General features: G+C 48.1%; 1 protein-coding gene across 1 annotated transcript; it reads left to right on the top strand.

The window, feature by feature from the left end:
* The first annotated feature begins 8,278 nt into the window (after positions 1–8,278).
* On the top strand, positions 8,279–12,273 carry LOC121001639 (fucolectin-6-like). The gene is made up of 3 exons (XM_040432811.1): positions 8,279–8,383; positions 9,143–9,419; positions 12,096–12,273. The coding sequence occupies exons 1-3, from the start codon at positions 8,308–8,310 to the stop codon at positions 12,271–12,273; spliced, it is 531 nt and encodes a 176-aa protein (XP_040288745.1). The 5' UTR covers positions 8,279–8,307.
* Positions 12,274–26,195: the final 13,922 nt, after the last annotated feature.

Here is a 26,195-nt window from a genome sequence, read left to right as displayed (position 1 = left end):
GGATAAGACCGAGGGTCCTAGTACTTGTCTGTCTTTCCTGGGGATTGAAATTAACACGGTTGACATGGTTTTTAGACTCCCCAGGGATAAGTTAGATAAATTGCTTTCCCTGATAGAAGGTTTCCTGTCGGCGACTAAGGTCACTCTGCGGCAGCTACAGTCCCTGTTGGGTTTATTAGTGTTCGCCTGCAGGGTCATGCCGATGGGCAGGGTTTTTTCTCGCCGCCTGTCGCTTGCCACCCGGGGTTTGAAGTCTCTACGCCATCATGTCCGTGTCACTAAATCCATGAAGTCTGATTTGCTTGTATGGCGCCAATTTTTAGCATCTTACAATGGCCACACGTGTTTTTTGTTCCCTGTATTGACCAACTCGGAGCTCTCTTTGTTTACTGACGCTTCAGGTTCCTGTGGTTTTGGTGCCATTTTTAATAATTCATGGTGTGCCTCGCGGTGGCCTGAGCCTTGGGCAGCGTCTGGCCTTTGCAGGAACTTAACGTTGCTAGAATTATTCCCTATCGTGGTAGCCGTCGAAATTTGGGGTTTACAGTTTGCGAACCGGCATATTTGTTTCTGGACGGATAACTTGAGTGTTGTTCACTGCATTAACAGTTTATCTTCCTCGTCCCTTCCGGTTCTGAGCCTTCTCCGCCATTTGGTGTTGCGTTGCCTGGAATTGAACATATTTTTCAGGGCCCGTCATGTTCCCGGTACATGTAACCTTATCGCTGATTCTCTCTCTCGTTTTAATTGGCAGGAGTTCCGGGCCCTCCTTCCTGGAGCGGAGCAGGATGGGGTGCAGTGCCCAACACACCTTTGGCTGCTGGTCGACGAGAGTTGATGTCCTTGATTTCCTCTTCGGTGACCCCGGCGACATGGAGAGCTCATGGGATTCCCCGGCCGGCCGTATGGATCCTCGGTCACTCTTATGTCTTCTGGGCGGCACAAAGAGCTGAATGCAGACCGGGAGGCCGGACCTTGGGCTTTCGTGAGGTCGATGTTTTCTGGCGGGGTATTAGGGGCCTTCACTGGCCTCAGGTTCTCTCTGAGGTTGTGGGAATCAGCCGGTCCATCTCCGGCCCAGTAATTCTGGTTGTCCATGCCGGGGAGAATGATCTCTGCTCCTTACGAATCGCTGAGCTCATGACCTTAATGCGCTCCGATATGGAACATTTTTCTTCTTTTTTCCCTGAACTGGTCCTGGTTTGGTCGGAGATCATCCCCCGGGTGGTTTGGCAGGGGGTTCGGGACCCAGACGCAATGGAAAAATGTCGTAGAACCATTAATTCCCGTATTTCCAGGTTTATTAGATCCCGGGGCGGTGTAGCCATTCGCCACCGGGAACTGGAGGGTGACAACCGTGCATTGTTGAGGACCGATGGTGTCCACCTCTCCGACATTGGGCTGGATATCTTCCTCTCGGGGCTTCAGGACGGGGTCGAACAAGCCATGTTTTTGTTGGGTGGTGGTCGGAGCCCGGTGTAGGTGAGTGGGCTTCTCCGTGGCGGTTTGGAGGCAACCGGAATACCCGGTGTGAAGTGTAAAGGGCGGACTTGCCCGCTGCGAGGGCAGCGGCCGGCATACCGCTCCATGTAACGGTTTTTGGAGCAGTTCTAAAGCTCGTGGTTTTGTTATGTTCGGTAACGAATAAAGAAAGCTGTGGCCGATCACCACCCAACCTAGTGGCGTCATGTGTGTTTATTTGGTAAGAAGGTTTCAATTGGCGGGAGGATAGTGGGACGTGTGGTTGTTCGGCCTATCGGCAGTCCAGGGGAGAGGATGACTGTAGGACAGGAGAATACAATCTATTGCCCTCTGTTATCAGCCATTTCAGGGGAGAGGATTACTGTAGGACAGGAGAATACAGTCTATTGCCCCCTGTTATCAGCCATTTCAGGGGAGAGGATGACTGTAGGACAGGAGAATACAATCTATTGCCCCCTGTTATCAGCCATTTCAGGGGAGAGGATGACTGTAGGACAGGAGAATACAATCTATTGCCCCCTGTTATCAGCCATTTCAGGGGAGAGGATGACTGTAGGACAGGAGAATACAATCTATTGCCCTCTGTTATTAGCCATTTCAGGGGAGAGGATGACTGTAGGACAGGAGAATACAGTCTATTGCTCCCTGTTATCAGCCATTTCAGGGGAGAGGATGACTGTAGGACAGGAGAATACAGTCTATTGCCCCCTGTTATCATTGTTATCAGCTAAGATTTAAACCTCTTTGTCACAATTGTACGAAATTCACAGAAAAAAGTGGCCTATAAGGGCGAAAAATGCTCCAAACCCAGACACTGTAGCTTGTCTATAACCGGGGGATCTATTACTCCACATGCGGTCCTCAGATAACGGCAATCCCCAGCAAAAAATGCGTACAATGGAGGATGCCAGGGCAGACCAAATGCACCACAAGGACATCTTACACAAAATGATACATTGTGCAGATGAAAAAACATGCACAAATCACTGCAAAAAATGCACCAAAATGATACGCAACTGACAATACTAGATAATTCCTCAGGCCGATGTTAAAAGCTGAGAACTTTGCCAATATCGTCCAGTCAGTAACATATCGGATCCCCTCATACACCACGTCACGGTGTCTCAGGACGCATGGGGTCCTACCACTAAACTGCCCGTGGTGTGTGAACAGGGTCTGAACAGAGCTAGAAATGAACTCACAGCCAGGCTTTCACATGCCTCCATAGTGGTATCACCAAAGCATTGTGAGGTAGGATAAAGCTGTGAGCCGCACCCACAACAGACCATGTGACATAGAAGATACCAGGTGCAAAAGAACGTTACCAACAAAATAAAGTGGCACATTCCATATGTAACACCCCAGAGTTGTGTTACTAAACTCTTTTACCCCGCTACAATCTGTTAAAAGCATTAACTTTGTCATCTGATGTAATTTTACATTATGTCATTCACAACTGTGCATTATAAACCTTGTTAATTGTATGTTGCTATAATTTCCATGTTCACCAGCAGGTGGCAGCAATGTTCTGGCAAGGAGTTAAGTTCAGTTTAGTATTCCTAGGCTGGAATAGTTCATTCCAGTTTAGCCCACCCCCCTCTGTGAGCAGAGTGGGTTGCGCCCACATCCTGCCTCATGGGTAGAGAAGGAAGTTAGAGTCAGTGTGCCAGCCACCCCTGCTAGGGGAAGGCTGTGCATGTAGGATCTCCCAGATATAGGGAATCAAGCCAGGATCTTGTCTCGGCTGAGACATTGATCATCATCCCCAGCCTAAACCCTGCAGTCTCAGCTGGTAGAAGCAAGCAGACAACTCCAGAATTCCAGGAAGAAACCGTACCCTGTGAAGATAGCTGTGAGTACAGACCAGAGACCCAGGAGAAGTCATTCCTCCTCAGCTAGTCAATCCCCATACAGCATAAGATAGAAAGTGCATGTAAAAGATCTCCTGGCACCCCGACCGGATACCTCCGTTGATAGATGCTACTAGTGCTTCCCGAGGCCTCCAAGCACTCCACTCGACACCGATACCACCACAGGAACCAGGAACAGGAACAGCTCTTACAAGAGCTAGGAGTAATAGCCAGGGGAGTATACACATATAGCAATCCCCACACACATGAGACGAGGCACTTGTCGCGGCGGACATGCACTCAGTATAAAAGATAACACACCAACCAGGCTCTGGACGAGAGACAGGGGAAGGGTCACCTCCTAGTTTTTCCCTGACCTCTTTCCCTGCACTGCTCAGCCCACAGGCAGACCTTGAAGGTAGGTGTGCTGTGTCCTCCAGCCTAGACTGACAAAACCGTGAACTCCCTGAGATGGTGAAGTGGGGAGATAGGAGCCGCCTGCTCGCACAGAACCTGGATGGGATAGATGACACAAACAACCAAACTAAAATGACACTTATATTCTGAGAGCAGGAACTGACAGCCAACCTTCCCTCCAAACTTCCCAGACCAAAATGATCAGTATAATCCGCTCAGAGCACTTAGCTGGAGGCCATTTAAACTAATGACTCCACCAGTGCACCTGATGAGAGGCGGATTCAGCACGGCACCCAAACAAACACTAAACTCGTGCTGCTATCCTGGCTGACCTCCGCACATCGTCAGAGTGGGGCATGACAGCTCTATGTCGAATGTAAAACAGGAACTCTTTATTGATCACACAGCATTGACTTATATACACATGACATACTGAGGACATGACATAGCAGCCAATCCTGTACAGTTTAAACATAAAACTAACCCTATTCCACAAACACAATGGCATTGTCTGTGACGTAATTAGCAAACACCCTGGCATTGTCTTTGACGCAATCAACAAAATACAATGGGCATTGTCTTTGACTCAATCAACAAAATACAATTACCAAAACACATTGGGCTCTGCCTTTGATACAATTACCAACCATAATGGGCTAAATTAATCACTCACAGACAGAAAACACACATTTTTCCCAAAACACAGAAAACACCTCAAAATCCCACATATCCCCATAATGTATATATCCATGGATAGCTCTGAGCTGGGTGAACAACATATCCAAAAATCACCCAGATCCGAGCAGGGGTTCCCGAATTCCATGGAAGTCACATTTGGCTGGCCGCAAGCATGGCTTTCCTGCCCAAAACAGTTCCACAGATTTAGGCTGTGCGGCCGGTCTGTCTTCTCCTTCAAAGTTAGTATGTGGGCCATAATCCTGAGGCAAGAGGCTGGCAAACAGGCCCCTCCAAAATCCAGTGGCGAGGTTATTTATGCCACACATCTCCCCCTCCCAGGGAAGACTAACCAGATACCTGACCTCACGCCGGTCGGTACCTGAGTTAGTCTGGCAGTCCACCCACAACCAAATACTGGACCTGTTGAATTTGGTAGCCTGTCTCTGTCCAGTCAGTCCACCAAGGTTATGTTGGTAACTGGTACTCCCAGTCTCTGTGTTGCTCCTTGGCTTGAAGTGGAGGTTGCTTTTTGGGCAGGGATCAACGGTACTCTGCCCTGGTGCCAGCGATACCACGGAAGAAGCCTGGTTGGAGCCTGGTTGTTGGAGGGGGAGACCGACTGTCTCCCCTTTGGATACCCAGCTCTGCTGCTGGAGGGGGAGACCGACTGTCTCCCCTTTGGCTAAACAGCCCTGTTGCTGGGGGACAGGACCGACTGTCCCTACCCCCTGTGCTGTAAGTGCAGAGACCACGGTCCCATCTGCACTGTTGTGGGGCTTACTGTCTCCCCCTCGTGCGTTAAGCTGCCACTGGGGAGAGGAGGTAACGAGCGCTTCGCCTATATATACTTCCAGCCGCTGGGGAGGGACGACCGACCGTCTCCGCTCCCAATACAGTGTCCTGCTGCTGGGGAAAGGAGACTGGGCTCTCTATTCCCTGCTGGACACTCTGCCGCTGGGGGACAGGACCAACTGTCTCTGCCCCCTGTAACTCAGCCTGCCGCTGGGAAATGGAGACTGGGCTCCCAATTCCCAATAAATCACATTGCCGCTGGGGGACAGGACCGACTGTCTCTGCCCCCTGTAACTCAGCCTGCCGCTGGGGAATGGAGACTGGGCTCCCAATTCCCTGCAGGACCGGTGGAGAGACCTCGGTCCCATCTCCACCGGCCCCCTGGGGTTCTTCCCAGTAAACCTCCACAATATCTTCCCAGTTGAAGAGGTCTGGCTCTGGGTCTGTCACTGCTCTCTTGCTGAGCCTTCTCACTGGAGTGGAACAGCTGCTGGTAGCCCTGTTCCAGCTCCATCTCCCGGGTCACCAGGTGGACCAGGTCCTGCTCAATCTCACGAGTGTCGTCCCAGTCATACCTGCTCTTTCTCCATTCCAAGAGATCACGGAACCGGGTGTGTGTAGGGCTCCCAAACTCCAGCTCTGAAAAAGTCTCCCATAACAAGCCAGGACCATCAAACTCCTCTCCCTCTGGCTTGTCATGCTCAGCTGTCCTGGGTAGGTACTGTGCCCCATACCACCAGAGCGCCTGGTAGGCATCTTCCAGCCACAGCTCCTGCCATGCTAGGTGTTCCAATTTCTTTACCCATTCCTTCCGGGGCTGCTCTCCCAGGAAGGGCATCCGCAGGGCTACTTGCTTCTGCAACCGCTGGTCTTCCGTGGGAAGTCTCTCGTCCCGCATATACTCCACAATACCCAGTGCCTGGTACCAGATGCCTTTGCGTACTGCATCTCTAACATCCATGACACCCTCATCATACTCCACTGCTGTTTCCATTCTGGTGATGTAAGGGTGGCTGTACTAGGACATGTGTTGCCCTCAAATTGTAAAATCCATGCAATGGTGTCTCCTGTAGCTGTACCTCTGGCTGTGGGAACAATCCCGCCGCTTGCCACCAATAAAAAATATCTCCTGGCACCCCGACCAGGTACCTCCGTTGATAGATGCTCCTAGTGCCTCCTGAGAACTCCAAGCACTCCACTCGACACCGATACCACCACAGGAACCAGGAACAGCTCTTACAAGAGCTAGGAGTAATAGCCAGGGGAGTATACACGTATAGCAATCCCCACACACATGAGATGAGGCTCTATGTTGAATGTAAAACAGGAACTCTTTATTGAACACACAGCATTGACTTATATACACATGACATACTGAGGACATGACATATCAGCCAATCCTGTACAGTTTAAACACAAAACTAACCCTATTCAACAAACACAATGGCATTGTCTGTGACGCAATTAACTAACACAATGGCATTGTCTGAGACGCAATCAACAACATACAATTACCAAAACACATTGGGCTCTGCCTTTGATACAATTACCAAACATAATGGCCTAACTTAATCACTCACAGACAGAAACCACACATTTTTCCCAAAACGCAGAAAACATCTCAAAACCCCACATATCCCCATAATGTATACATCCATGGATAGCTCTGATCTGGGTATCCAAAAATCACCCAGATCCGAGCAGGGGTTCCCGAATTCCATGGAAGTCACATTTGGCCGACTGCAAGCATGACTTTCCTGCCCATAACAGTTCCACAGATTTAGGCTGTGCGGCCGGGCTGTCTTCTCCTTCAAAGTTAGTATATGGGCCATAATCCTGAGGCAAGAGGCTGGCAAACAGGCCCCTCCAAAACCCAGTGGCAAGGTTATTTTCGCCACAGTGCAGAACATAAATTCCTGCCAACCATTGCCAATACCTGCTGGGACCTAAGACTAAAGCTGAATCTTGCTTGGATGAAAGCTACAACCAGTAAAGACAAGTTTGAACTTTAACAAAGGTTGGATCTCAATTACTGCTGCAAATCCCTTTATTACTCCTACTAGCACCACACTCATTTTATTGCAAGTGAGCCAGGATCCAGGAGTCCAGCCGTACCCAAGTAGGAGACAGCGTTGACACCATTACTACTACCATACAGAGACATTACACCACTCTGGCATTCCTAACCTGGGGTCGTGAGTTATAACATCTTAAAGGGCCCTGCGCAAACTGCAATTGGCGTCACGAACAAACCATAGACTATTATGCCCATATCCTGACCCACTGCATAATTTGGCTTCAGTGTAACCGTACCACGGTCCTGCTCTATTGCACATACACATAAAGACAAAAACTCACTGAAAAAAGTGGCCTAAACGGGTGGAAATGCTCCAAACCCAGACACTGTAGCGTGACCCTGTTCACACACCACGGGCAGTTGAGTGGTAGGACCCCATGCATGCTGAGACCCCGTGACGTGGTGTATGAGATGCTCCGATATGTTCCTGACTGGAAGATATTGGCAAAGTTCTCAGCTTTTAACATCGGCTTGAGGAATAGGCTAGTATTGTCAGTTGAGTATCATTTTGGTGCATTTTTTGCAGTGAATTGTAAGAAATTGTCACAATTACCCCCCCCCCCCCCCCCATGGATTGGTCATTATACTGTATATAATAGGGTTATGATGTTGTCTGCTGCAGAGCATTTCACCAGTTTAAGTTATAGACAATTACTGATCCGGAGATATATTATACTGTAGTCACACCCAAAGCTGCATTCACAATTGCATTGCTTTCTCCAAGACCTGGCAGATTACTGTCTTACTTCAAGGCCAGTATATAGGTTGTAACTGGTCCTTCTCCCAAATAATACAGAGCACATGTGGACAATGCACACACTGTGCAGTATTCTGGTTTACAGATATACTGGACAACATGCTGCAGCAGGAGAACTGATAGGGGTGAACCCAACAACGCAACTCCTAGAGTGACCGCACAGTCTCTCCTTATTATAACATTTATTACATTCAGGGACTGTTATTGAGTAGTAATATTCTCCTCCATCTTTGTGTTACTCTTCTTCCTCCAGAATGAATCTCCTGTCGTCTCTGGTTCTGTTCGGATCTCTGGCTCTGACTCTGGGGTGCAGTCGTCCTGATCCAGGAGGTGAGATGTCAACTATTAGCAGGGCTATAATATGCCTGGTCTGGATTATAACATGGGCAGAGGGATTAGATGCCCTGGACCATACTCTACGTGGGGTCTCCAGCACCCTGCATTCAACAGGACCTGATCATGGTGTCGGCAGTGGTATTATAAAGCAACTATATGGGGTCATTATGTGGACACTGTGCACAGGCTTCAGGCCACAGACACTCCTTCTCTCTCTAGTCTTGGTTTTATCAGTATGGTGGCTGGTACCAACTGCCAGGAGCAGCAGCACTTCAAGACCAGCTGCCCCAGGTATCTGGCAGAAACTGCTCTAACCCAGCCCCCCCCCCCCCTTCCAAAATAAATAAATAAATCTGTACTTCAGGAAAATAGTAGAAAATTGACGCGCCAAGGGAGTCCAGGAGTCCAGAATACCTTCAAAAATAATAGAAATTCACCTAAACCATTTCCGCACTGAACAGAGCAGCCACCCTGTGTCACGGCTCCGACATACTGCTGAAGACCTAGAGAATAGTGTCGCCGATAAGAGGATAATGGTCCATCAGAGAGCTGATGGATACCTCCTCCACCATAGTGGTCCACAGTGTCCAGAGGACGCAAACACTGCTGGGAGGATCACTGCTGCCACAAAGCCTGGTGCCGGGAAATCATTAGCATAATGGCAAAAGCAACCCTGAGCAGGACAACAAAGGACATCAGGACTCACAACTCAGCCACATATTACTGAAAGCTCCTCTGTTCTTCTTTCCTTAGCCACAAATATAGCAAGAAATGGAGAAGCCTCCCAGGATTCCAATTTGTCAGAAGACACAATCGCTTCAAAGGCCATAGATGGTAACACAAACCCATATTTCGCATCACAGTCATGCAGTATGACCTCTGGATTGTACGATCCCTGGTGGAAGGTGGACCTGAAACAGACCTACAAGATATCACATGTCGTCCTAACAAACCGGGGGGGCTGCTGTCAGGATTGGCTGCTGGGAGCCGAGGTCAGAATCGGGAACAACCCTGACAACAACAACCCAGTGTAAGTTCGTATAAGACAAAATATGCTCACTTTGTATTCATCGAGAACAAGCAACCAGAATGTCCCATCTTGTGTTCATTGGTGTAGGAAACCCCAAAAATCTGGGGGGGGACAGCATTTTTGCTCGCCGGGCATATTCTTATTCAGTAAACTGCGAGTTGTTTATATCGTAAAATTTTAAGTGTGTGTGTGTGAAAAATCTCTCAACAAAAAAATATGCAAAAGGAACAGTTCTTTGTTTATCAGGTCACAGAAATTAACCAAACGTTTGGCATATATTTCAGTTATTCCGGGTACTTTATCTGGCCCCCCCCCCCCCCTCCCCCCGAAACAAAATTCTCCCCTTTTATATATTATTTACTTACAGTTCTGAAGACTCAGGGGTGCTGGCTGGCTTGGCCTCAGGGGTGCTGGCAGGCTTGGTCTCAGGGGTGCTGACTGGCTTGGCCTCATGGGTGCTGGCTGGCTTGGCCTCAGGGGTGCTGACAGGCTTGGCCTCAGGGGTGCTGGCTGGCTTGGCCTCAAGGGTGCTGGCTGGCTTGGCCTCAGGGGTGCTGACAGGCTTGGCCTCAGGGGTGCTGGCTGGCTTGGCCTCAGGGGTGCTGGCTGGCTTGGCCTCAGGAATGCTGGCTGGCTTGGCCTCAGGGATGCTCGCTGGCTTGGCCTCAGGGGTGCTGGCTGGCTGGGCCGGGCAGAAGGAGTGTGGGAGACTGTGAGGCCTTTTTCTCCAGGCTGCTCCGGATCAGTTCTCTGGGCAGCTGGGCTCCGGGCTGGAAGTGGGCACAATAAGAAAAAAATAATTTTCATTAGACCTCAGGTCAGACCACCAATCAGACCCCCAATGTTAATCAGACCTCAGCTAACAGCCCCAATAAGATCTCCAATGTTAATAAGACCTCAGCTCAGACCCCAATATGAATGACCCCCAATCAGACCTCAGATAAGAGCCCCATGCCTCATAGCAGCCCCCAGTGCCTCTCCAGCAGCCCCCAGTGCCTCTCATCAGCCCCCAGTGCCTCTCATCAGCCCCTCAGTGCCTCTCATCAGCCCCCCCAGCACCTCTCTTCTGCCAGTAATAACAGCCCCCCCCAATCATGTGCCAGTAATACCAGGGCCCCCCAATCATGTTCCAGTAATACCAGGGCCCCCCAAATCATGTGCCAGTAATACCAGGGCCCCCCAATCATGTGCCAGTAATACCAGGGCCCCCCCAATCATGTGCCAATAATACCAGGGCCCCCCGAATCATGTGCCAGTAATAGCAGGGCCCCCACAATCATGTGCCATTAATACCAGGCCCCCCCCAATCATGTGCCAGTAATACCAGGGCCCCCCAGATCATGTGCCAATAATACCAGGACCCCCCCAATCATGTGCCAGTAATACCAGGGCCCCCCAATCATGTGCCAGTAATACCAGGGCCCCCCCAATCATGTGCCAGTAATAACAGGGCCCCCCTAATCATGTGCCAGTAATACCAGGGGCCCCCAATCATATGCCAGTAATACCAGGGCCCCCCCAATCATGTGCCAATAATACCAGGGCCCCACAATCATGTGCCAGTAATGCGAGGGCCCCCCCTAATCATGTGCCAGTAATACCAGGGCCCCCTCCATTATGTGCCAGTAATACCAGGACCCCCCCATTATGTGCCAGTAATAACAGGGCCCCCCCATTATGTGCCAGTAATAACAGGGCCCCCCCATTATGTGCCAGTAATAACAGGGCCCCCTTCCCATTATTTGCCAGTAATAACAGGGCCCCCCTCCCCCATTATGTGCCAGTAATAACAGGGCCCCCCCATTATGTGCCAGTAAAAAAACTAAGTATTGTATATAGTTTAAAAAAAAATTAACACTTATACTTACCTCTTTGGAGCGATGCGATGCAGGCCTCTTCCGACCTGTGTCCCGGCTCCAGCGCTGTACGGCTCAGGCGGCGCGATGACGTCATCGTGCCGCCTACGCCGGCCTCTGATATCAGAGGAACAGGAAAGGGACACACCTCCCTGCCCTGCTCCTCCACAGCCTTCTGTTTGTATCGCTGTCCTGAGGACGAAGATACAAACAGATCACTATGGAGATGAGCGCTTCGCTTCCACAATGGAAGCGCTCATCTCAGTGCCTGCCCCGCCGCCGCCGCACACACTGCCGCTGGGAGGGATATGACCAAACCTGTTCCCCCCCCCCGCATTATTTCCTGGGGGGGGATCCGTCCCCCCCGCCCCCCGCTTCCTACACCCATGCTTGTGTCTCTCCACAATGTCCTATTTTGTGTTCATTCACAATGTCCCATCTTTTGCTTCCCCATATGTCCTTTCTTATGTTTCTCCACAATGTCCCATCCTGTGTTTTTCCACAATGTCCCATCCTGTGTTTTTCCACAATGTCCCATCCTGTGTTTCTCCACAATGTCCCATCCTGTGTTTCTCCACAATGTCCCATCCTGTGTTTCTCCACAATGTCCCATCCTGTGTTTCTCCACAATGTCCCATCCTGTGTTTCTCCACAATGTCCCATCCTGTGTTTCTCCACAATGTCCCATCCTGTGTTTCTCCTCAGTGTCTTGTCTTTTGTTTCTCTACAATGTCCCATGTTATGGTTTTTTTCAACAATGTCCCAATCTTGCTTTTCTCTACAATAATCATCACAATCTTTTGCTGGTTCTCCCTTCCAGGTGTGGCACGGTCACCAGTAATGAATCTGTAACCTTGCCCTTCTGCTGTAATGGGATGGAAGGTCATTTCGTCAGTGTGATCATCCCAGATCGCTACAAATTCCTGAGCCTTTGTGAGGTTGAGGTTTATGGAGAGCCAGTCACTGCTGCTCCCCCGATGAATAAAGTCTGCTGGTAGCTGCCAAGCTTCAGAACTCCAAAAACATCAGATCTTTTCTGCGTCTTCTTCAGCGTCTCCAGCTCTGTATTCTGTAGACAGTTTTCCATTGTGTAAGCAATTACTTGAGGTTTGAAGGTGCATGTCCTCCACTATATCTCTGCATATTGTAAAACCCAAAAATAAATACTTGCTCTTTAATTCACACCCATGTCTGAGTTTTTGGAATCATCAATTACAGAAAAGAAAGAAAAGAAAATAAAATCTAGAGAATCAGCACCACTGCCCTCACATGGAGTGCCTGCAGGAATCTTAAAATACACCAACCAGCCAGAACATTAAAACCAAATATTTTGTATCTCCCCCATTCTGGGTCATGGTGGTAACGAACGGCTTGTTCAACCTCTTCCAGACCGTCACAGTATATGTATGGTGCAACAAAACAATAGTCACTATGCCTAATCACATGGTAACGGGTTAAGATGGCTGCTGCCTCAACTAAGGGTCCAGGGAGATTGCACCACCCCCTGCAGCCCCGTTCGCTGTGATTGGCCTGCCAGTGAGGGGGCTACAGGTGGGCTCCAATGGGGGTTACTGGTCCTGAAATGGACAGCACCAATCACCCCTGAGATTGGACAATGGATGCCATTATTGGACGTCCCGTGTAAGCACTGCGATTAGCTGGGATGCTTTACCATTCAGTCACAGCACTAAAGGGGCCTCCAGAATAGGAAGAACCTCTCCGCACACCGCCATTCTAGCTGCTGACTGCCTGCAGGGAAGTTCTGTGCACCGCTGTGCTGTTCATTAGCTGGCTGGGACTTGTGGTGCACCACCGTCTGCCGTCTACTGTGTTATAGTGAAGAAAAACTATATCTGAAGCGGCTGCATTGTTCAATGAGCCTATTCATCTTCAGCAGTCCCAGATCCCTGCTCCCTAAGTCCCAATCGCTGTCCCTCCCCGCCTGTCCACTTATGGTGGACGGCAAACAAACTGTCAACGCTTTTATGTCACTATGTTTCTCCAGCTATGACCGCCAAGAGCTGATTAGTGTCTTCCTCACCGACCTGCGGCTGTGCAAAGATTCTGGAGTTCTGGCCTTGGGAAAGTCCTCACACCCCTCAGTGTCCTCACATTCTGTCCTCTCGCTCCTTGTGCTATCAGTTCCCCCATCGTTCTGCCCTCAGTCCCCAGAAAGAGAAAGTGAGAAGAAGGTGAGAAATCTTTACTGATTTACTGAGAAAAACCTCACATTGACATAAGTCTTCATCCCCTTTACTCGGGACATAAGTCTTCAGCCCCTTTACTCAGGACATAAGTCTTCAGCCCCTTTACTCGGGACATAAGTCTTCATCCCCTTTACTCGGGACATAAGTCTTCAGCCCCCTTACTCGGGACATAAGTCTTCAGCCCCTTTACTCAGGACATAAGTCTTCAGCCCCTTTACTCAGGACATAAGTCTTCATTTCCTTTACTCAGGAGATAAGTCTTCAGCCCCTTTGCTCAGGACATAAGTCTTCATCCCCTTTACTCGGGACATAAGTCTTCAGCCCCTTTACTCAGGACATAAGTCTTCATTTCCTTCACTCAGGACATAAGTCTTCAGCCCCTTTACTCAGGACATAAGTCTTCAGCCCCTTTACTCAGGACATAAGTCTTCATTTCCTTTACTCAGGAGATAAGTCTTCAGCCCCTTTACTCAGGACATAAGTCTTCATCCCCTTTACTCGGGACATAAGTCTTCAGCCCCTTTACTCAGGACATAAGTCTTCATTTCCTTCACTCAGGACATAAGTCTTCATCCCCTTTACTCAGGACATAAGTCTTCAGCCCGTTTACTCGGGACATAAGTCTTCATCCCCTTTACTCGGGACATAAGTCTTCAGCCCCTTTACTCAGGACATAAGTCTTCAGCCCCTTTACTCGGGACATAAGTCTTCATCCCCTTTACTCGGGACATAAGTCTTCAGCCCCTTTACTCAGGACATAAGTCTTCAGCCCCTTTACTCGGGACATAAGTCTTCATTTCCTTTACTCAGGAGATAAGTCTTCAGCCCCTTTACTCAGGACATAAATCTTCATCCCCTTTACTCAGGACATAAGTCTTCATCCCCTTTACTCAGGACATAAGTCTTCATCCCCTTTACTCGGGACATAAGTATTCAGCCCCTTTACTCAGGACATAAGTCTTCATTTCCTTTACTCAGGACATAAGTCTTCAGCCCCTTTACTCAGGACATAAGTAATCAGCCCCTTTACTCAGGACATAAGTCTTCAGCCCCTTTACTCAGGACATAAGTCTTCATCCCCTTTACTCAGGACATAAGTCTTCATCCCCTTTACTCGGGACATAAGTATTCAGCCCCTTTACTCAGGACATACGTCTTCAGCCCCTTTACTCAGGACATAAGTCTTCAGCCCCTTTACTCAGGACATAAGTCTTCAGCCCCTTTACTCAGGACATAAGTCTTCATTTCCTTTACTCAGGACATAAGTCTTCAGCCCCTTTACTCAGGACATAAGTAATCAGCCCCTTTACTCAGGACATAAGTCTTCAGCCCCTTTACTCGGGACATAAGTCTTCAGCCCCTTTACTCAGGACATAAGTCTTCAGCCCCTTTACTCAGGACATAAGTCTTCAGCCCCTGTACTCGGGAATGGGGTTGCCACCTGGCCAGTGGTAGTAATTTAGTGGCCCTGCCGGTGCTGTTAGTTTTTTCTTCCGGTAATATTAATTGGCGGTATTTTCCAGTACAGACTGTTACTAATGAGGCTTCCATTGTGGACCGCTCTTTAGTGCAGCCTTTACCCCCCCCCCCCACTTGTGTGAAGTAAAAGAAAAACAAACTCCCCTCCTCCACTGGATGGCGCCGCGGTGAACACTTGCTGAGGACTGGATGCTCAGGACAGGACCTGTGAGACGCCATCACGCTGGAGCGCAGGTCCTGTCCTGAGCTTCCAGTCAGCAGGGGGCGTTCATCAAATGGAGGAGGGGTGGGCTTTTTTTTTGCACAAGCAGAGAAGGGGGCATGATTAATATTGGGTGCACTAATGGGAGCATTAATAATTCTGGGGGCACTAATGGAGGCATTATGCAATGTTTCTATGTAATATAGTTTTTTTTTTAGCAGCAAGGCCGTATAGGGGTTTTCCAAGATTTCTTTAACTGACGACCCATTCTCCGAATATTGAAATGGTGGAGGAGTATACAGAGGCCGTATACGTAATGCTGTATAGGTCCTACAAGTGAACACATAACGACCATTTGCATCAATCTCCAAAGACATCAATACAAGCGGTCTCCTCCTATCAATCTCAATACTAACCCCAGACGAGTATGACGAGCCAAATGAGCCGGACCAGAAATGTCTCCATTGATAAGACTGTGTCTTCTGTTGGGTGCATTTCTTGGAGACTTGTAATATCGGCATCACATTTCCTTATTATTTCAAACCCAGAAGAAGGCTTCAGACCATTATTCCAACCTCTTACATGATCTGACAAGAACTCAATCAATACAACGCATGGGGGAGGGGGGTGCCCCAGGAGGCGGATGTTTAGTTGGAATTTGATGTGCTCTTTCCATCATAAGGATTTAGAGTTACTATATATTTATAACTACATTCCGTTTAGATCCGTCCTAATAGAGATCAATAGAATCTAAAATGGAAAGCAGCGCTGCATCTGCAGACAGGGCCTTTATTCCATCCAAAATGCTGCTTTCCATTTTCATATTCTATTGATCTCTATTAGGACGGATCTAAACGGGAACGTATTTAAATATGTTCCGTTTGGCTTTCCATGATGGCAATTCCGTTATTTTCCGTTTTAAGCATATTATAACGGAATGCTAAAATGGAAAGCTAAATGCGAGTATGAACTCCCCCTAAGATAAGAATTGAAAAATAATGACGGCAAACAGTAAAAATACAGAGCCTGCTACTGAAGAATCTGAAGGCCGCACAGAGAAAGGGGCTCAATTTTTCTTTAATAAAGACCAATTTTATTTTTTAATAAAGACCAATTAAAAAAATTATTTTCAGGTTTCAATTTTTTTTTTTTTTTAAAGATTACCCTCAAAGGTGTACATAGCCTTTAATACTGCTGGATGTGCACAAGTTACACTAAGTAGATAGAAACTGTGATACCTTCACTTCTGGCCTGATTTTTCAAACCACCTTTCCACTGCGCCAATCCCCAGGGAGCGACGGTCTGAGGTAGTGCCTCAACACCTCATCAGGGCCGCTACCTCTCACCATTACTTCCTGAAGGGTCCTCCATTTACTCTGTTCGCTGAAGCGCCTGCGCTAATGACATTCGTACTTCTCATTGAGAGTGTTCAATAGCAAGAACTTTTAGCTCATTCGTGATGTCGCGCGTTACTTTGTTGAATAACTTCACTAGTTGATTTTTAAAGTCGAAAAACACTTTAAATTTGGCTTCAGTTCGGACTAGTACCTCAGAAGCGAAGCCGAGTTCGGTTTCAAGTTTTAAAGTTGTTTTCCACTTTAAAAATCAACTACCCAAGTCACGAGCGACTTTGTGAATAAATTCTAATACTGTACGGGGACGGATCTCCATATAGTATTATTCAGAAGTTTTGAACACTGCCGAATCAGTGCCGATCACCACCAAAATAAATACACACTTGACACATGTGAAATCACACACATTACACTCCTCAATAAAAATGACCCGTTAATCCCAAAGACTGCATTCAGCCGAGGAGGTATACACCATCATTGCCTCCGAGTCAGACACAGCCAGCGAGGGAGAGCATGCCACATTCCTCCTCCTCCATTGATGAGGGATCCTCTAGAAGACGCTCCACGCCAGAATCTAAGGCAGCGTCTCCCTATATGGACCCACCCCTGAGGACTATCAGCCCAAAATTCCAGAGTTTGTGGGCAGCTCTGGAATCCAGGTTGACGCTGCAGGCCTCACAGACATTGTCCACATATTTATTGCTCAGAACCCTGCACCCTCATACACTCGACCTCCATTAAATGCAGCAGAGATGATGATGTTTTGAGGGCTCGTGCTGCACATGGGCCCAGTAAAAAAAAAAAAATCCAGAAAATTAGACAGTACTGGAGTATAGATGTTTCATACCAGACTCCAGTTTAGAGTAATGACATGGCCGACCCAAATTGACCCGAAGTTTGACCATCTATTTAAAATTAGGCCGTACCTCGACCACATTAGCACCAAGTTAGCTGAGGTGTACATCCCCCAAAAAATCTGCATAGATGAATCCCTAATACATTTTAAACGGAGGGTAACATTTTGCCAGTAGCTGCCCGGCAAGTGGGCAAGGTATGGCATTAAAATGTATACGCTGTGCAAGAATCCATCTGGGTACATCCATAGGTTCTAGGTTTACGAAGGCAAAGACACCGAGACTTCACCCCCAGAAGGCCCCCCAGTCCTAGGAGTTAGTAGGAAGAGAGTGTAAGCTTTCCAGCACCCGAGGCAAGGATTCAGCATGGTGCACCCCCACCCAACCCCCACAATTGCTATTCAAATGTACACAAAGACGGTAAAGTTCTGCAGCACGTTTACCATGACGTGGGATTTTTTTCCCACTACACCCCTCCTCCGCCCAGTGTATAACTACACTCGACCAGTCCCACTTACCTAATAAAATCTATCAGATGATACCCGCTGGCACCAATACACCCTGCAGTAAACGAATGAAACAACTGGTTCTACCGCATCCAAGGTGTCGTTGCCGTGATGTCCGCTGGATCCGAAGGTCCCTGTGGGATGATAACTGCCCCTGTGAAACCCCCAGCAGGTGCCCCTGTGCTGCCATGTAAGACCGAGCCATCCCAATGTATAACAAGGTTATCTAGAGCCTGAGCTACCACACAGTACTAATGCCCACATTGTGCCTCCTTCACGGTGCAGCGTCAGGGACCACAGGGGCAATGTGTGAGTGTGGAGGCCTGATGGGTGTAGTAGTTCATAGTCATAATTTCATTAACAGCTCCCTGATCCAGTGTACAGTGATGGGAAGGAAGACACCAGATTTCTTCGGGGCACACCCTGGTGTTGAGGGATCTCCTGCCAGATGTTGGTTGAGGTGCCCTTGGTGGTACAGGGTTTAAGGTGCAGGGAAAGAGGGTCCTTGATGTTGTGATACCATCTCCCTTGGGTGCAAATGAGGAGGTAGAATAAAGAGGAGTCTGTTTAGAGAAATACCTGGAACAATTACTGAGAATCACTTGCCTTGAGGTAGATGTACAGATTATTGCAATGCAGAGCGGTAGTTGTAATCCATTCAAAGTGTAACATCCCAGAGTTATGTTACTAAACTCTTTTACCCCAATACATCATGTTAAGTGTATGTATATTGTCATCTTGTGTACTTTGATATTGCATCCTTTATTATATGCATTTGCTAGGCCTGTTTTATGTACAGGGAGTGCAGAATTATTAGGCAAGTTGTATTTTTGAGGATTAATTTTATTATTGAACAACAACCATGTTCTCAATGAACCCAAAAAACTCATTAATATCAAAGCTGAATATTTTTGGAAGTAGTTTTTAGTTTGTTTTTAGTTTTAGCTATTTTAGGGGGATATTTGTGTGTGCAGGTGACTATTACTGTGCATAATTATTAGGCAACTTAACAAAAAACTAATATATACCCATTTCAATTATTTATTTTTACCAGTGAAACCAATATAACATCTCAACATTCACAAATATACATTTCTGACATTCAAAAACAAAACAAAAACAAATCAGTGACCAATAGGGATGAGCGAACCCGAACTGTATAGTTCGGGTTCGTACAAAATTTTGGGGTGTCCGTGACACGGACCCGAACCCGAACATTTTCGTAAAAGTCCGTGTTCGGGTTCGGTGTTCGGCGCTTTCTTGGCGCTTTTTGAAAGGCTGCAAAGCAGCCAATCAACAAGCGTCATACTACTTGCCCCAAGAGGCCATCACATCCTTGCCTACTATTGGCATGGCTGTGATTGGCCAGTGCAGCATGTGACCCAGCCTCTATATAAGCTTAGGTCACGTAGCGCTGCACGTCACTCTGCTATGATCAGTATAGGGAGAGGTTGCAGCTGCGACGTTAAGGCGAGATTAGGCAGATTAACTCCTCCAAAAGACTTCATTCAGTGATCGATCTGCAGCTGTGGATCATTGAAGTGCTATTATTGACTTGCTCACTTTTTTGAGGCTGCCCAGAGCGTTTTTAGATCACTTTTTTTCTGGGGTGATCGGCGGCCATTTTGTGACTTGTGGTGCGCCAGCACAAGCTATCACCAAGTGCATTTAACCATTAATAGTGTGGTTATTTTGTGCTATATCCTACATCAGCTGCAGGCTGAGCCTGTGTCACCGAAGTGCATTTAACCATCAACAGTCTGATTATTTTTTGGCCATATACTACATCTGGTGCAGGCTGAGCCTGTGTCACCCAAGTGCATTTAACCATCAACAGTGTGGTTATTTTTTGACCATATACTACATCAGGGGCAAGTTGAGCCTGTCACCCAGCGTCTAAAAAATAGTCCTGACATTTATATTCATCCAAATCTGTACTGTTTTAGCTGGTCAAGTTATTTTTAGTGACCGTAAAAGCACACTTTTTGTTCTGGGTTGAAAAACTATTCCCAAATTTGCCATTCTCAAAATAACTAGTTTCTGGTATTTGAGGCCTACTTGAAATCTATCCCAAAAAGGATATCTTACATTGAAGGTACTGATAGTGTCATTCAGAAAAACCTAAGACACACGCTACCGTGCAGATAGAAGTCTGATTCTGAGATTAAACCTTAATTTCATTTTACCATTATATTGCGGGGCAACCAAAAGTTGAATGAACCTCTCCTCTGTCTGGGTGCCGGGGCAGAAATATGTGACAGTGGCCTGTTCCAGTGGTGGGTGACGTGAAGCCTGATTCTCTGCTATGACATGAAGACTGATTCTGCGCTGACATAAGGCCAGATTCTCTGTTACGGGACCTCTCTCCTCTGCCTGGGTGCCTGGGCCTAAATGTGTGACAGTGGCCTGTTCCAGTGGTGGGTGACGTGAAGCCTGATTCTCTGCTATGACATGAAGACTTATTCTGTGCTGACATGAAGCCAGATTCTCTGTTACGCGACCTCTCTCCTCTGCCTGGGTGCCTGGGCGTAAATATGTGACAGTGGCCTGTTCCAGTGGTGGGTGACGTGAAGCCTGATTCTCTGCTATGACATAAAGACTGATTCTGCGCTGACATAAGGCCAGATTCTCTGTTACGGGACCTCTCTCCTCTGCCTGGGTGCCGGGGCCTAAATGTGTGACAGTGGCCTGTTCCAGTGGTGGGTGACGTGAAGCCTGATTCTCTGCTATGACATGAAGATTGATTCTGCGCTGACATAAGGCCAGATTCTCTGTTACGGGAACGCTCTCCTCTGTCTTGGGGCCGGGGCCTAAATGTGTGACAGTAGCCTGTTCCAGTGGTGGGTGACGTGATGCCTGATTCTCTGCTATGACATGAAGACTTATTCTGTGCTGACATGAAGCTAGATTCTCTGTTACGCGACCTCTCTCCTCTGCCTGGGTGCCTGGGCCTAAATATGTGACAGTGGCCTGTTCCAGTGGTGGGTGACGTGAAGCCTGATTCTCTGCTATGACATGAAGACTGATTCTGCGCTGACATAAGGCAAGATTCTCTGTTACGGGACCTCTCTCCTCTGCCTGGGTGCCTGGGCCTAAATGTGTGACAGTGGCCTGGTCCAGTGGTGGGTGACGTGAAGCCTGATTCTCTGCTATGAGATGAAGACTGATTCTGCGCTGACATAAGGCCAGATTCTCTGTTACGCGACCGCTCTCCTCTGTCTGGGTGCCTGGGCCTAAATGTTTGACAGTGGCCTGTTCCAGTGGTGGGTGACGTGAAGCCTGATTCTCTGCTATGACATGAAGACTGATTCTGCGCTGACATAAGGCCAGATTCTCTGTTACGGGACCGCTCTCCTCTGCCTGGGTGCCTGGGCCTAAATGTGTGACAGTGGCCTGTTCCAGTGGTGGGTGACGTGAAGCCTGATTCTCTGCTATGACATGAAGACTGATTCTGCGCTGACATAAGGCCAGATTCTCTGTTACGGGACCTCTCTCCTCTGCCTGGGTGCCGGGGCCTAAATGTGTGACAGTGGCCTGTTCCAGTGGTGGGTGACGTGAAGCCTGATTCTCTGCTATGACATGAAGACTGATTCTGCGCTGACATAAGGCCAGATTCTCTGTTACGGGACCTCTCTCCTCTGCCTGGGTGCCTGGGCCTAAATATGTGACAGTGGCCTGTTCCAGTGGTGGGTGACGTGAAGCCTGATTCTCTGCTATGACATGAAGACTGATTCTGCGCTGACATAAGGCCAGATTCTCTGTTACGGGACCGCTCTCCTCTGTCTGGGGGCCGGGGCCTAAATGTGTGACAGTGGCCTGTTCCAGTGGTGGGTGACGTGATGCCTGATTCTCTGCTATGACATGAAGACTTTTTCTGTGCTGACATGAAGCTAGATTCTCTGTTACGTGACCTCTCTCCTCTGCCTGGGTGCCTGGGCCTAAATATGTGACAGTGGCCTGTTCCAGTGGTGGGTGACGTGAAGCCTGATTCTCTGCTATGACATGAAGACTGATTCTGCGCTGACATAAGGCCAGATTCTCTGTTATGGGACCTCTCTCCTCTGCCTGGGTGCCTGGGCCTAAATGTGTGACAGTGGCCTGTTCCAGTGGTGGGTGACGTGAAGCCTGATTCTCTGCTATGACATGAAGACTGATTCTGCGCTGACATTAGGCCAGATTCTCTGTTACGCGACCGCTCTCCTCTGTCTGGGTGCCGGGCCTTAAATGTGTGACAGTGGCCTGTTCCAGTGGTGGGTGACGTGAAGCCTGATTCTCTGCTATGACATGAAGACTTATTCTGTGCTGACATAAAGCCAGATTCTCTGTTACGCGACCTCTCTCCTCTGCCTGTGTGCCTGGGCCTAAATATGTGACAGTGGCCTGTTCCAGTGGTGGGTGACGTGAAGCCTGATTCTCTGCTATGACATGAAGACTGATTCTGCGCTGACATAAGGCCAGATTCTCTGTTACGGGACCTCTCTCCTCTGCCTGGGTGCCGGGGCCTAAATGTGTGACAGTGGCCTGTTCCAGTGGTGGGTGACGTGAAGCCTGATTCTCTGCTATGACATGAAGACTGATTCTGCGCTGACATAAGGCCAGATTCTCTGTTACGGGACCGCTCTCCTCTGTCTGGGTGCCGGGGCCTAAATGTGTGACAGTGGCCTGTTCCAGTGGTGGGTGACGTGATGCCTGATTCTCTGCTATGACATGAAGACTTATTCTGTGCTGACATGAAGCCAGATTCTCTGTTACGCGACCTCTCTCCTCTGCCTGGGTGCCTGGGCCTAAATATGTGTCAGTGGCCTGTTCCAGTGGTGGGTGACGTGAAGCCTGATTCTCTGCTATGACATGAAGACTGATTCTGCGCTGACATAAGGCCAGATTCTCTGTTACGGGACCGCTTTCCTCTGTCTGGGTGCCGGGGCCTAAATGTGTAACAGTGGCCTGTTCCAGTGGTGGGTGACGTGATGCCTGATTCTCTGCTATGACATGAAGACTTATTCTGTGCTGACATGAAGCCAGATTCTCTGTTACGTGACCTCTCTCCTCTGCCTGGGTGCCTTGGCCTAAATATGTGACAGTGGCCTGTTCCAGTGGTGGGTGACGTGAAGACTGATTCTCTGCTATGACATGAAGACTGATTCTGCGCTGACATAAGGCCAGTTTCTCTGTTACGGGACCTCTCTCCTCTGCCTGGGTGCCTGGGCCTAAATGTGTGACAGTGGCCTGTTCCAGTGGTGGGTGACGTGAAGCCTGATTCTCTGCTATGACATGAAGACTGATTCTCTGCTGACGTGAAGCCAGATTCTCTGCTATGGGACCTCTGTCCAATTGATATTGGGTCATTTTTATTTTTTTAATTTTAATTTTAATTCATTTCCCTATCCACATTTGTTTGCACGGGATTTACCTACATGTTGCTTGATTGTTCGATGATCACGCTTCAGAAGCTTTGCAATTTTAAGAGTGCTGCATCCCTCTGCAAGATATCTCACTATTTTTGACATTTCTGTGCCTGTCAAGTCCTTCTTTTGACCCATTTTGCCAAATGAAAGGAAGTTGCCTACTAATTATGCACACCTGATATAGGGTGTTGATGTCATTAGACCACACCCCTTCTCATTACAGAGATGCACATCACCTAATATGCTTAATTGGTAGTAGGCTTTCGAGCCTATACAGCTTGGAGTAAGACAACATGCATAAAGAGGATGATGTGGTCAAAATACTCATTTGCCTAATAATTCTGTACAGGGTGTATTTGCTGTAGTTTTCTATGTACACCAGCAGGTGGCAGCAATGTTTAGCAGGACCTTAGACAGTTTAGTGTTTCTAAACTGGAATAGTACATTCCAGTTTAGCTCCCCCTCTGTGAGCAGAAGTGGGCTGTCCCATGTCCTGTCTCATGTGGAGGAAAGGAAGTTAAAGTGAATGTACCAACCACCCTAGCTAGGGGAAGGTTGTGTTGGTAGGAGCTCCCAGTTCTTTGGATCCCAAACCAGGATCTTGTCTCGGTTGAGGCCAAAGATCAACATTCCCATCCTGAGCCAACAGCCTCAGCTGGTTGACAAGCAAGCAGGCACCTCCAGCCTCCAGGAAGAGCCATTCCCTGTGAGCATAACTGTGAGTACTTATCCAGAGACCAGGAGAAGCCAAATTCCTCCTCAGCTAGTCAGGCCCACACCAAGCAGAAGATAGATTCCTGCCAGATTCTCCAGGCACATGATAGGAGCAGAAGAGATATTGATCCCTGCCACATATTGCCAATACCTGCTGGGACCTAAAGACTAATGCTGTATCTCGTATGGATTTATGCTGCCTTCAGTAAAGACGAGTTGAATTATACTTCAAGTCTGGATCTCATTCATTCCTCAATTACTCCTACTAGCAACACTCAATTTATTGCAAGTGAGCCAGGATCCAGGAGTCCAGCCGTACCAAGGTAGGAGACACAGTTGATACTATACCTACTGCTACACAGAGATATTATACCACTCTGGCATTCCTCACCTGGTACGTGAGTTGCAACACCTTTAAGGGCCCTGGTACTGTAACCTGCACACCCTGCAATTGGCGTCACGAACAAACACTATTAACTATACCTACACCTGACCCAGTCAGTGCAATCCGGCTTACTGCAAAAGGACATCTCAAGTCAGTCGTAACTGTAATCCTAGTACCAGGCTCTTGTGCGGTATAGACTCTGGTCACACTCAGGATGTTGTATCTGTAATCCTAGTAACAGGCTCTTGGTGCGGTATAGACTCTGGTCACACTCCGGATGTTGTATCTGTAATCCTAGTAACAGGCTCTTGATGCGGTATAGACTCCGGTCACACTCAGGCTGTTGTATCTGTAATCCTAGTAACAGGCTCTTGATGCGGTATAGACTCCGGTCACACTCAGGATGTTGTATCTGTAATCCTAGTAACAGGCTCTTGGTGCGGTATAGACTCTGGTCACACTCCGGATGTTGTATCTGTAATCCTAGTAACAGGCTCTTGGTGCGGTATAGACTCTGGTCACACTCAGGTTGTTGTATCTGTAATCCTAGTAACAGGCTCTTGGTGCGGTATAGATTCTGGTCACACTCAGGATGTTGTATCTGTAATCCTAATAACAGGCTCTTGGTGCGGTATAGACACTGATCACACTCAGGATGTTGTATCTGTAATCCTAGTAACAGGCTCTTGGTGCGGTATAGACTCTGGTCACACTCAGGCTGTTGTATCTGTAATCCTAGTAACAGGCTCTTGGTGCGGTATAGACTCTGGTCACACTCAGGCTGTTGTATCTGTAATCCTAGTAACAGGCTCTTGGTGCGGTATAGACTCTGGTCACACTCAGGATGTTGTATCTGTAATCCTAGTAACAGCCTCTTGGTGCGGTATAGACTCTGGTCACACTCAGGATGTTGTATCTGTAATCCTAGTATCAGGCTCTTGGTGCGGTATAGACTCTATAGACTCTGGTCACACTCAGGATGTTGTATCTGTAATCCTAGTAACAGGCTCTTGGTGCGGTATAGATTCTGGTCACACTCAGGATGTTGTATCTGTAATCCTAGTAACAGGCTCTTGGTCCGGTATAGACTCTGGTCACACTCAGGATGTTGTATCTGTAATCCTAGTAACAGGCTCTTGGTGCGGCATAGATTCTGGTCACACTCAGGTTGTTGTATCTGTAATCCTAGTAACAGGCTCTTGGTGCGGTATAGACTCTGGTCACACTCAGGCTGTTGTATCTGTAATCCTAGTAACAGGCTCTTGGTGCGGTATAGACTCTGGTCACACTCAGGATGTTGTATCTGTAATCCTAGTAACAGGCTCTTGGAGCGGTATAGACACTGGTCACACTCAGGTTGTTGTATCTGTAATCCTAGTATCAGGCTCTTGGTGCGGTATAGATTCTGGTCACACTCAGGATGTTGTATCTGTAATCCTAGTAACAGGCTCTTGGTCCGGTATAGACTCTGGTCACACTCAGGATGTTGTATCTGTAATCCTAGTAACAGGCTCTTGGTGCGGTATAGATTCTGGTTACACTCAGGCTGTTGTATCTGTAATCCTAGTAACAGGCTCTTGGTGCGGTATATACTGTGGTCACACTCAGGATGTTGTATCTGTAATCCTAGTAACAGGCTCTTGGTGCGGTATAGACTGTGGTCACACTCAGGCTGTTGTATCTGTAATCCTAGTAACAGGCTCTTGGTGCGGTATATACTCTGGTCACACTCAGGATGTTGTATCTGTAATCCTAGTAACAGGCTCTTGGTGCGGTATAGATTCTGGTCACACTCAGGATGTTGTATCTGTAA

The sequence above is a fragment of the Bufo bufo genome, chromosome 5 (assembly GCF_905171765.1).
Source record: "Bufo bufo chromosome 5, aBufBuf1.1, whole genome shotgun sequence".
In the NCBI taxonomy this organism is placed as follows: Eukaryota; Metazoa; Chordata; class Amphibia; order Anura; family Bufonidae; genus Bufo; species Bufo bufo.
The sequence above is the reverse complement of the archived record's forward strand: the minus strand, read 5'-3'. Positions and strand labels throughout refer to the sequence as shown.

Coding starts and splice junctions, on each gene's coding strand:
- LOC121001639 (XM_040432811.1), top strand. CDS start 8,308: ATGAATCTCCTGTCGTCTCTGGTTCTGTTCGGATCTCTGGCTCTGACT. Junction 8,384..9,142: donor CAGTCGTCCTGATCCAGGAG/GTGAGATGTCAA, acceptor TTCTTTCCTTAG/CCACAAATATAGCAAGAAAT. Junction 9,420..12,095: donor CCTGACAACAACAACCCAGT/GTAAGTTCGTAT, acceptor TCTCCCTTCCAG/GTGTGGCACGGTCACCAGTA.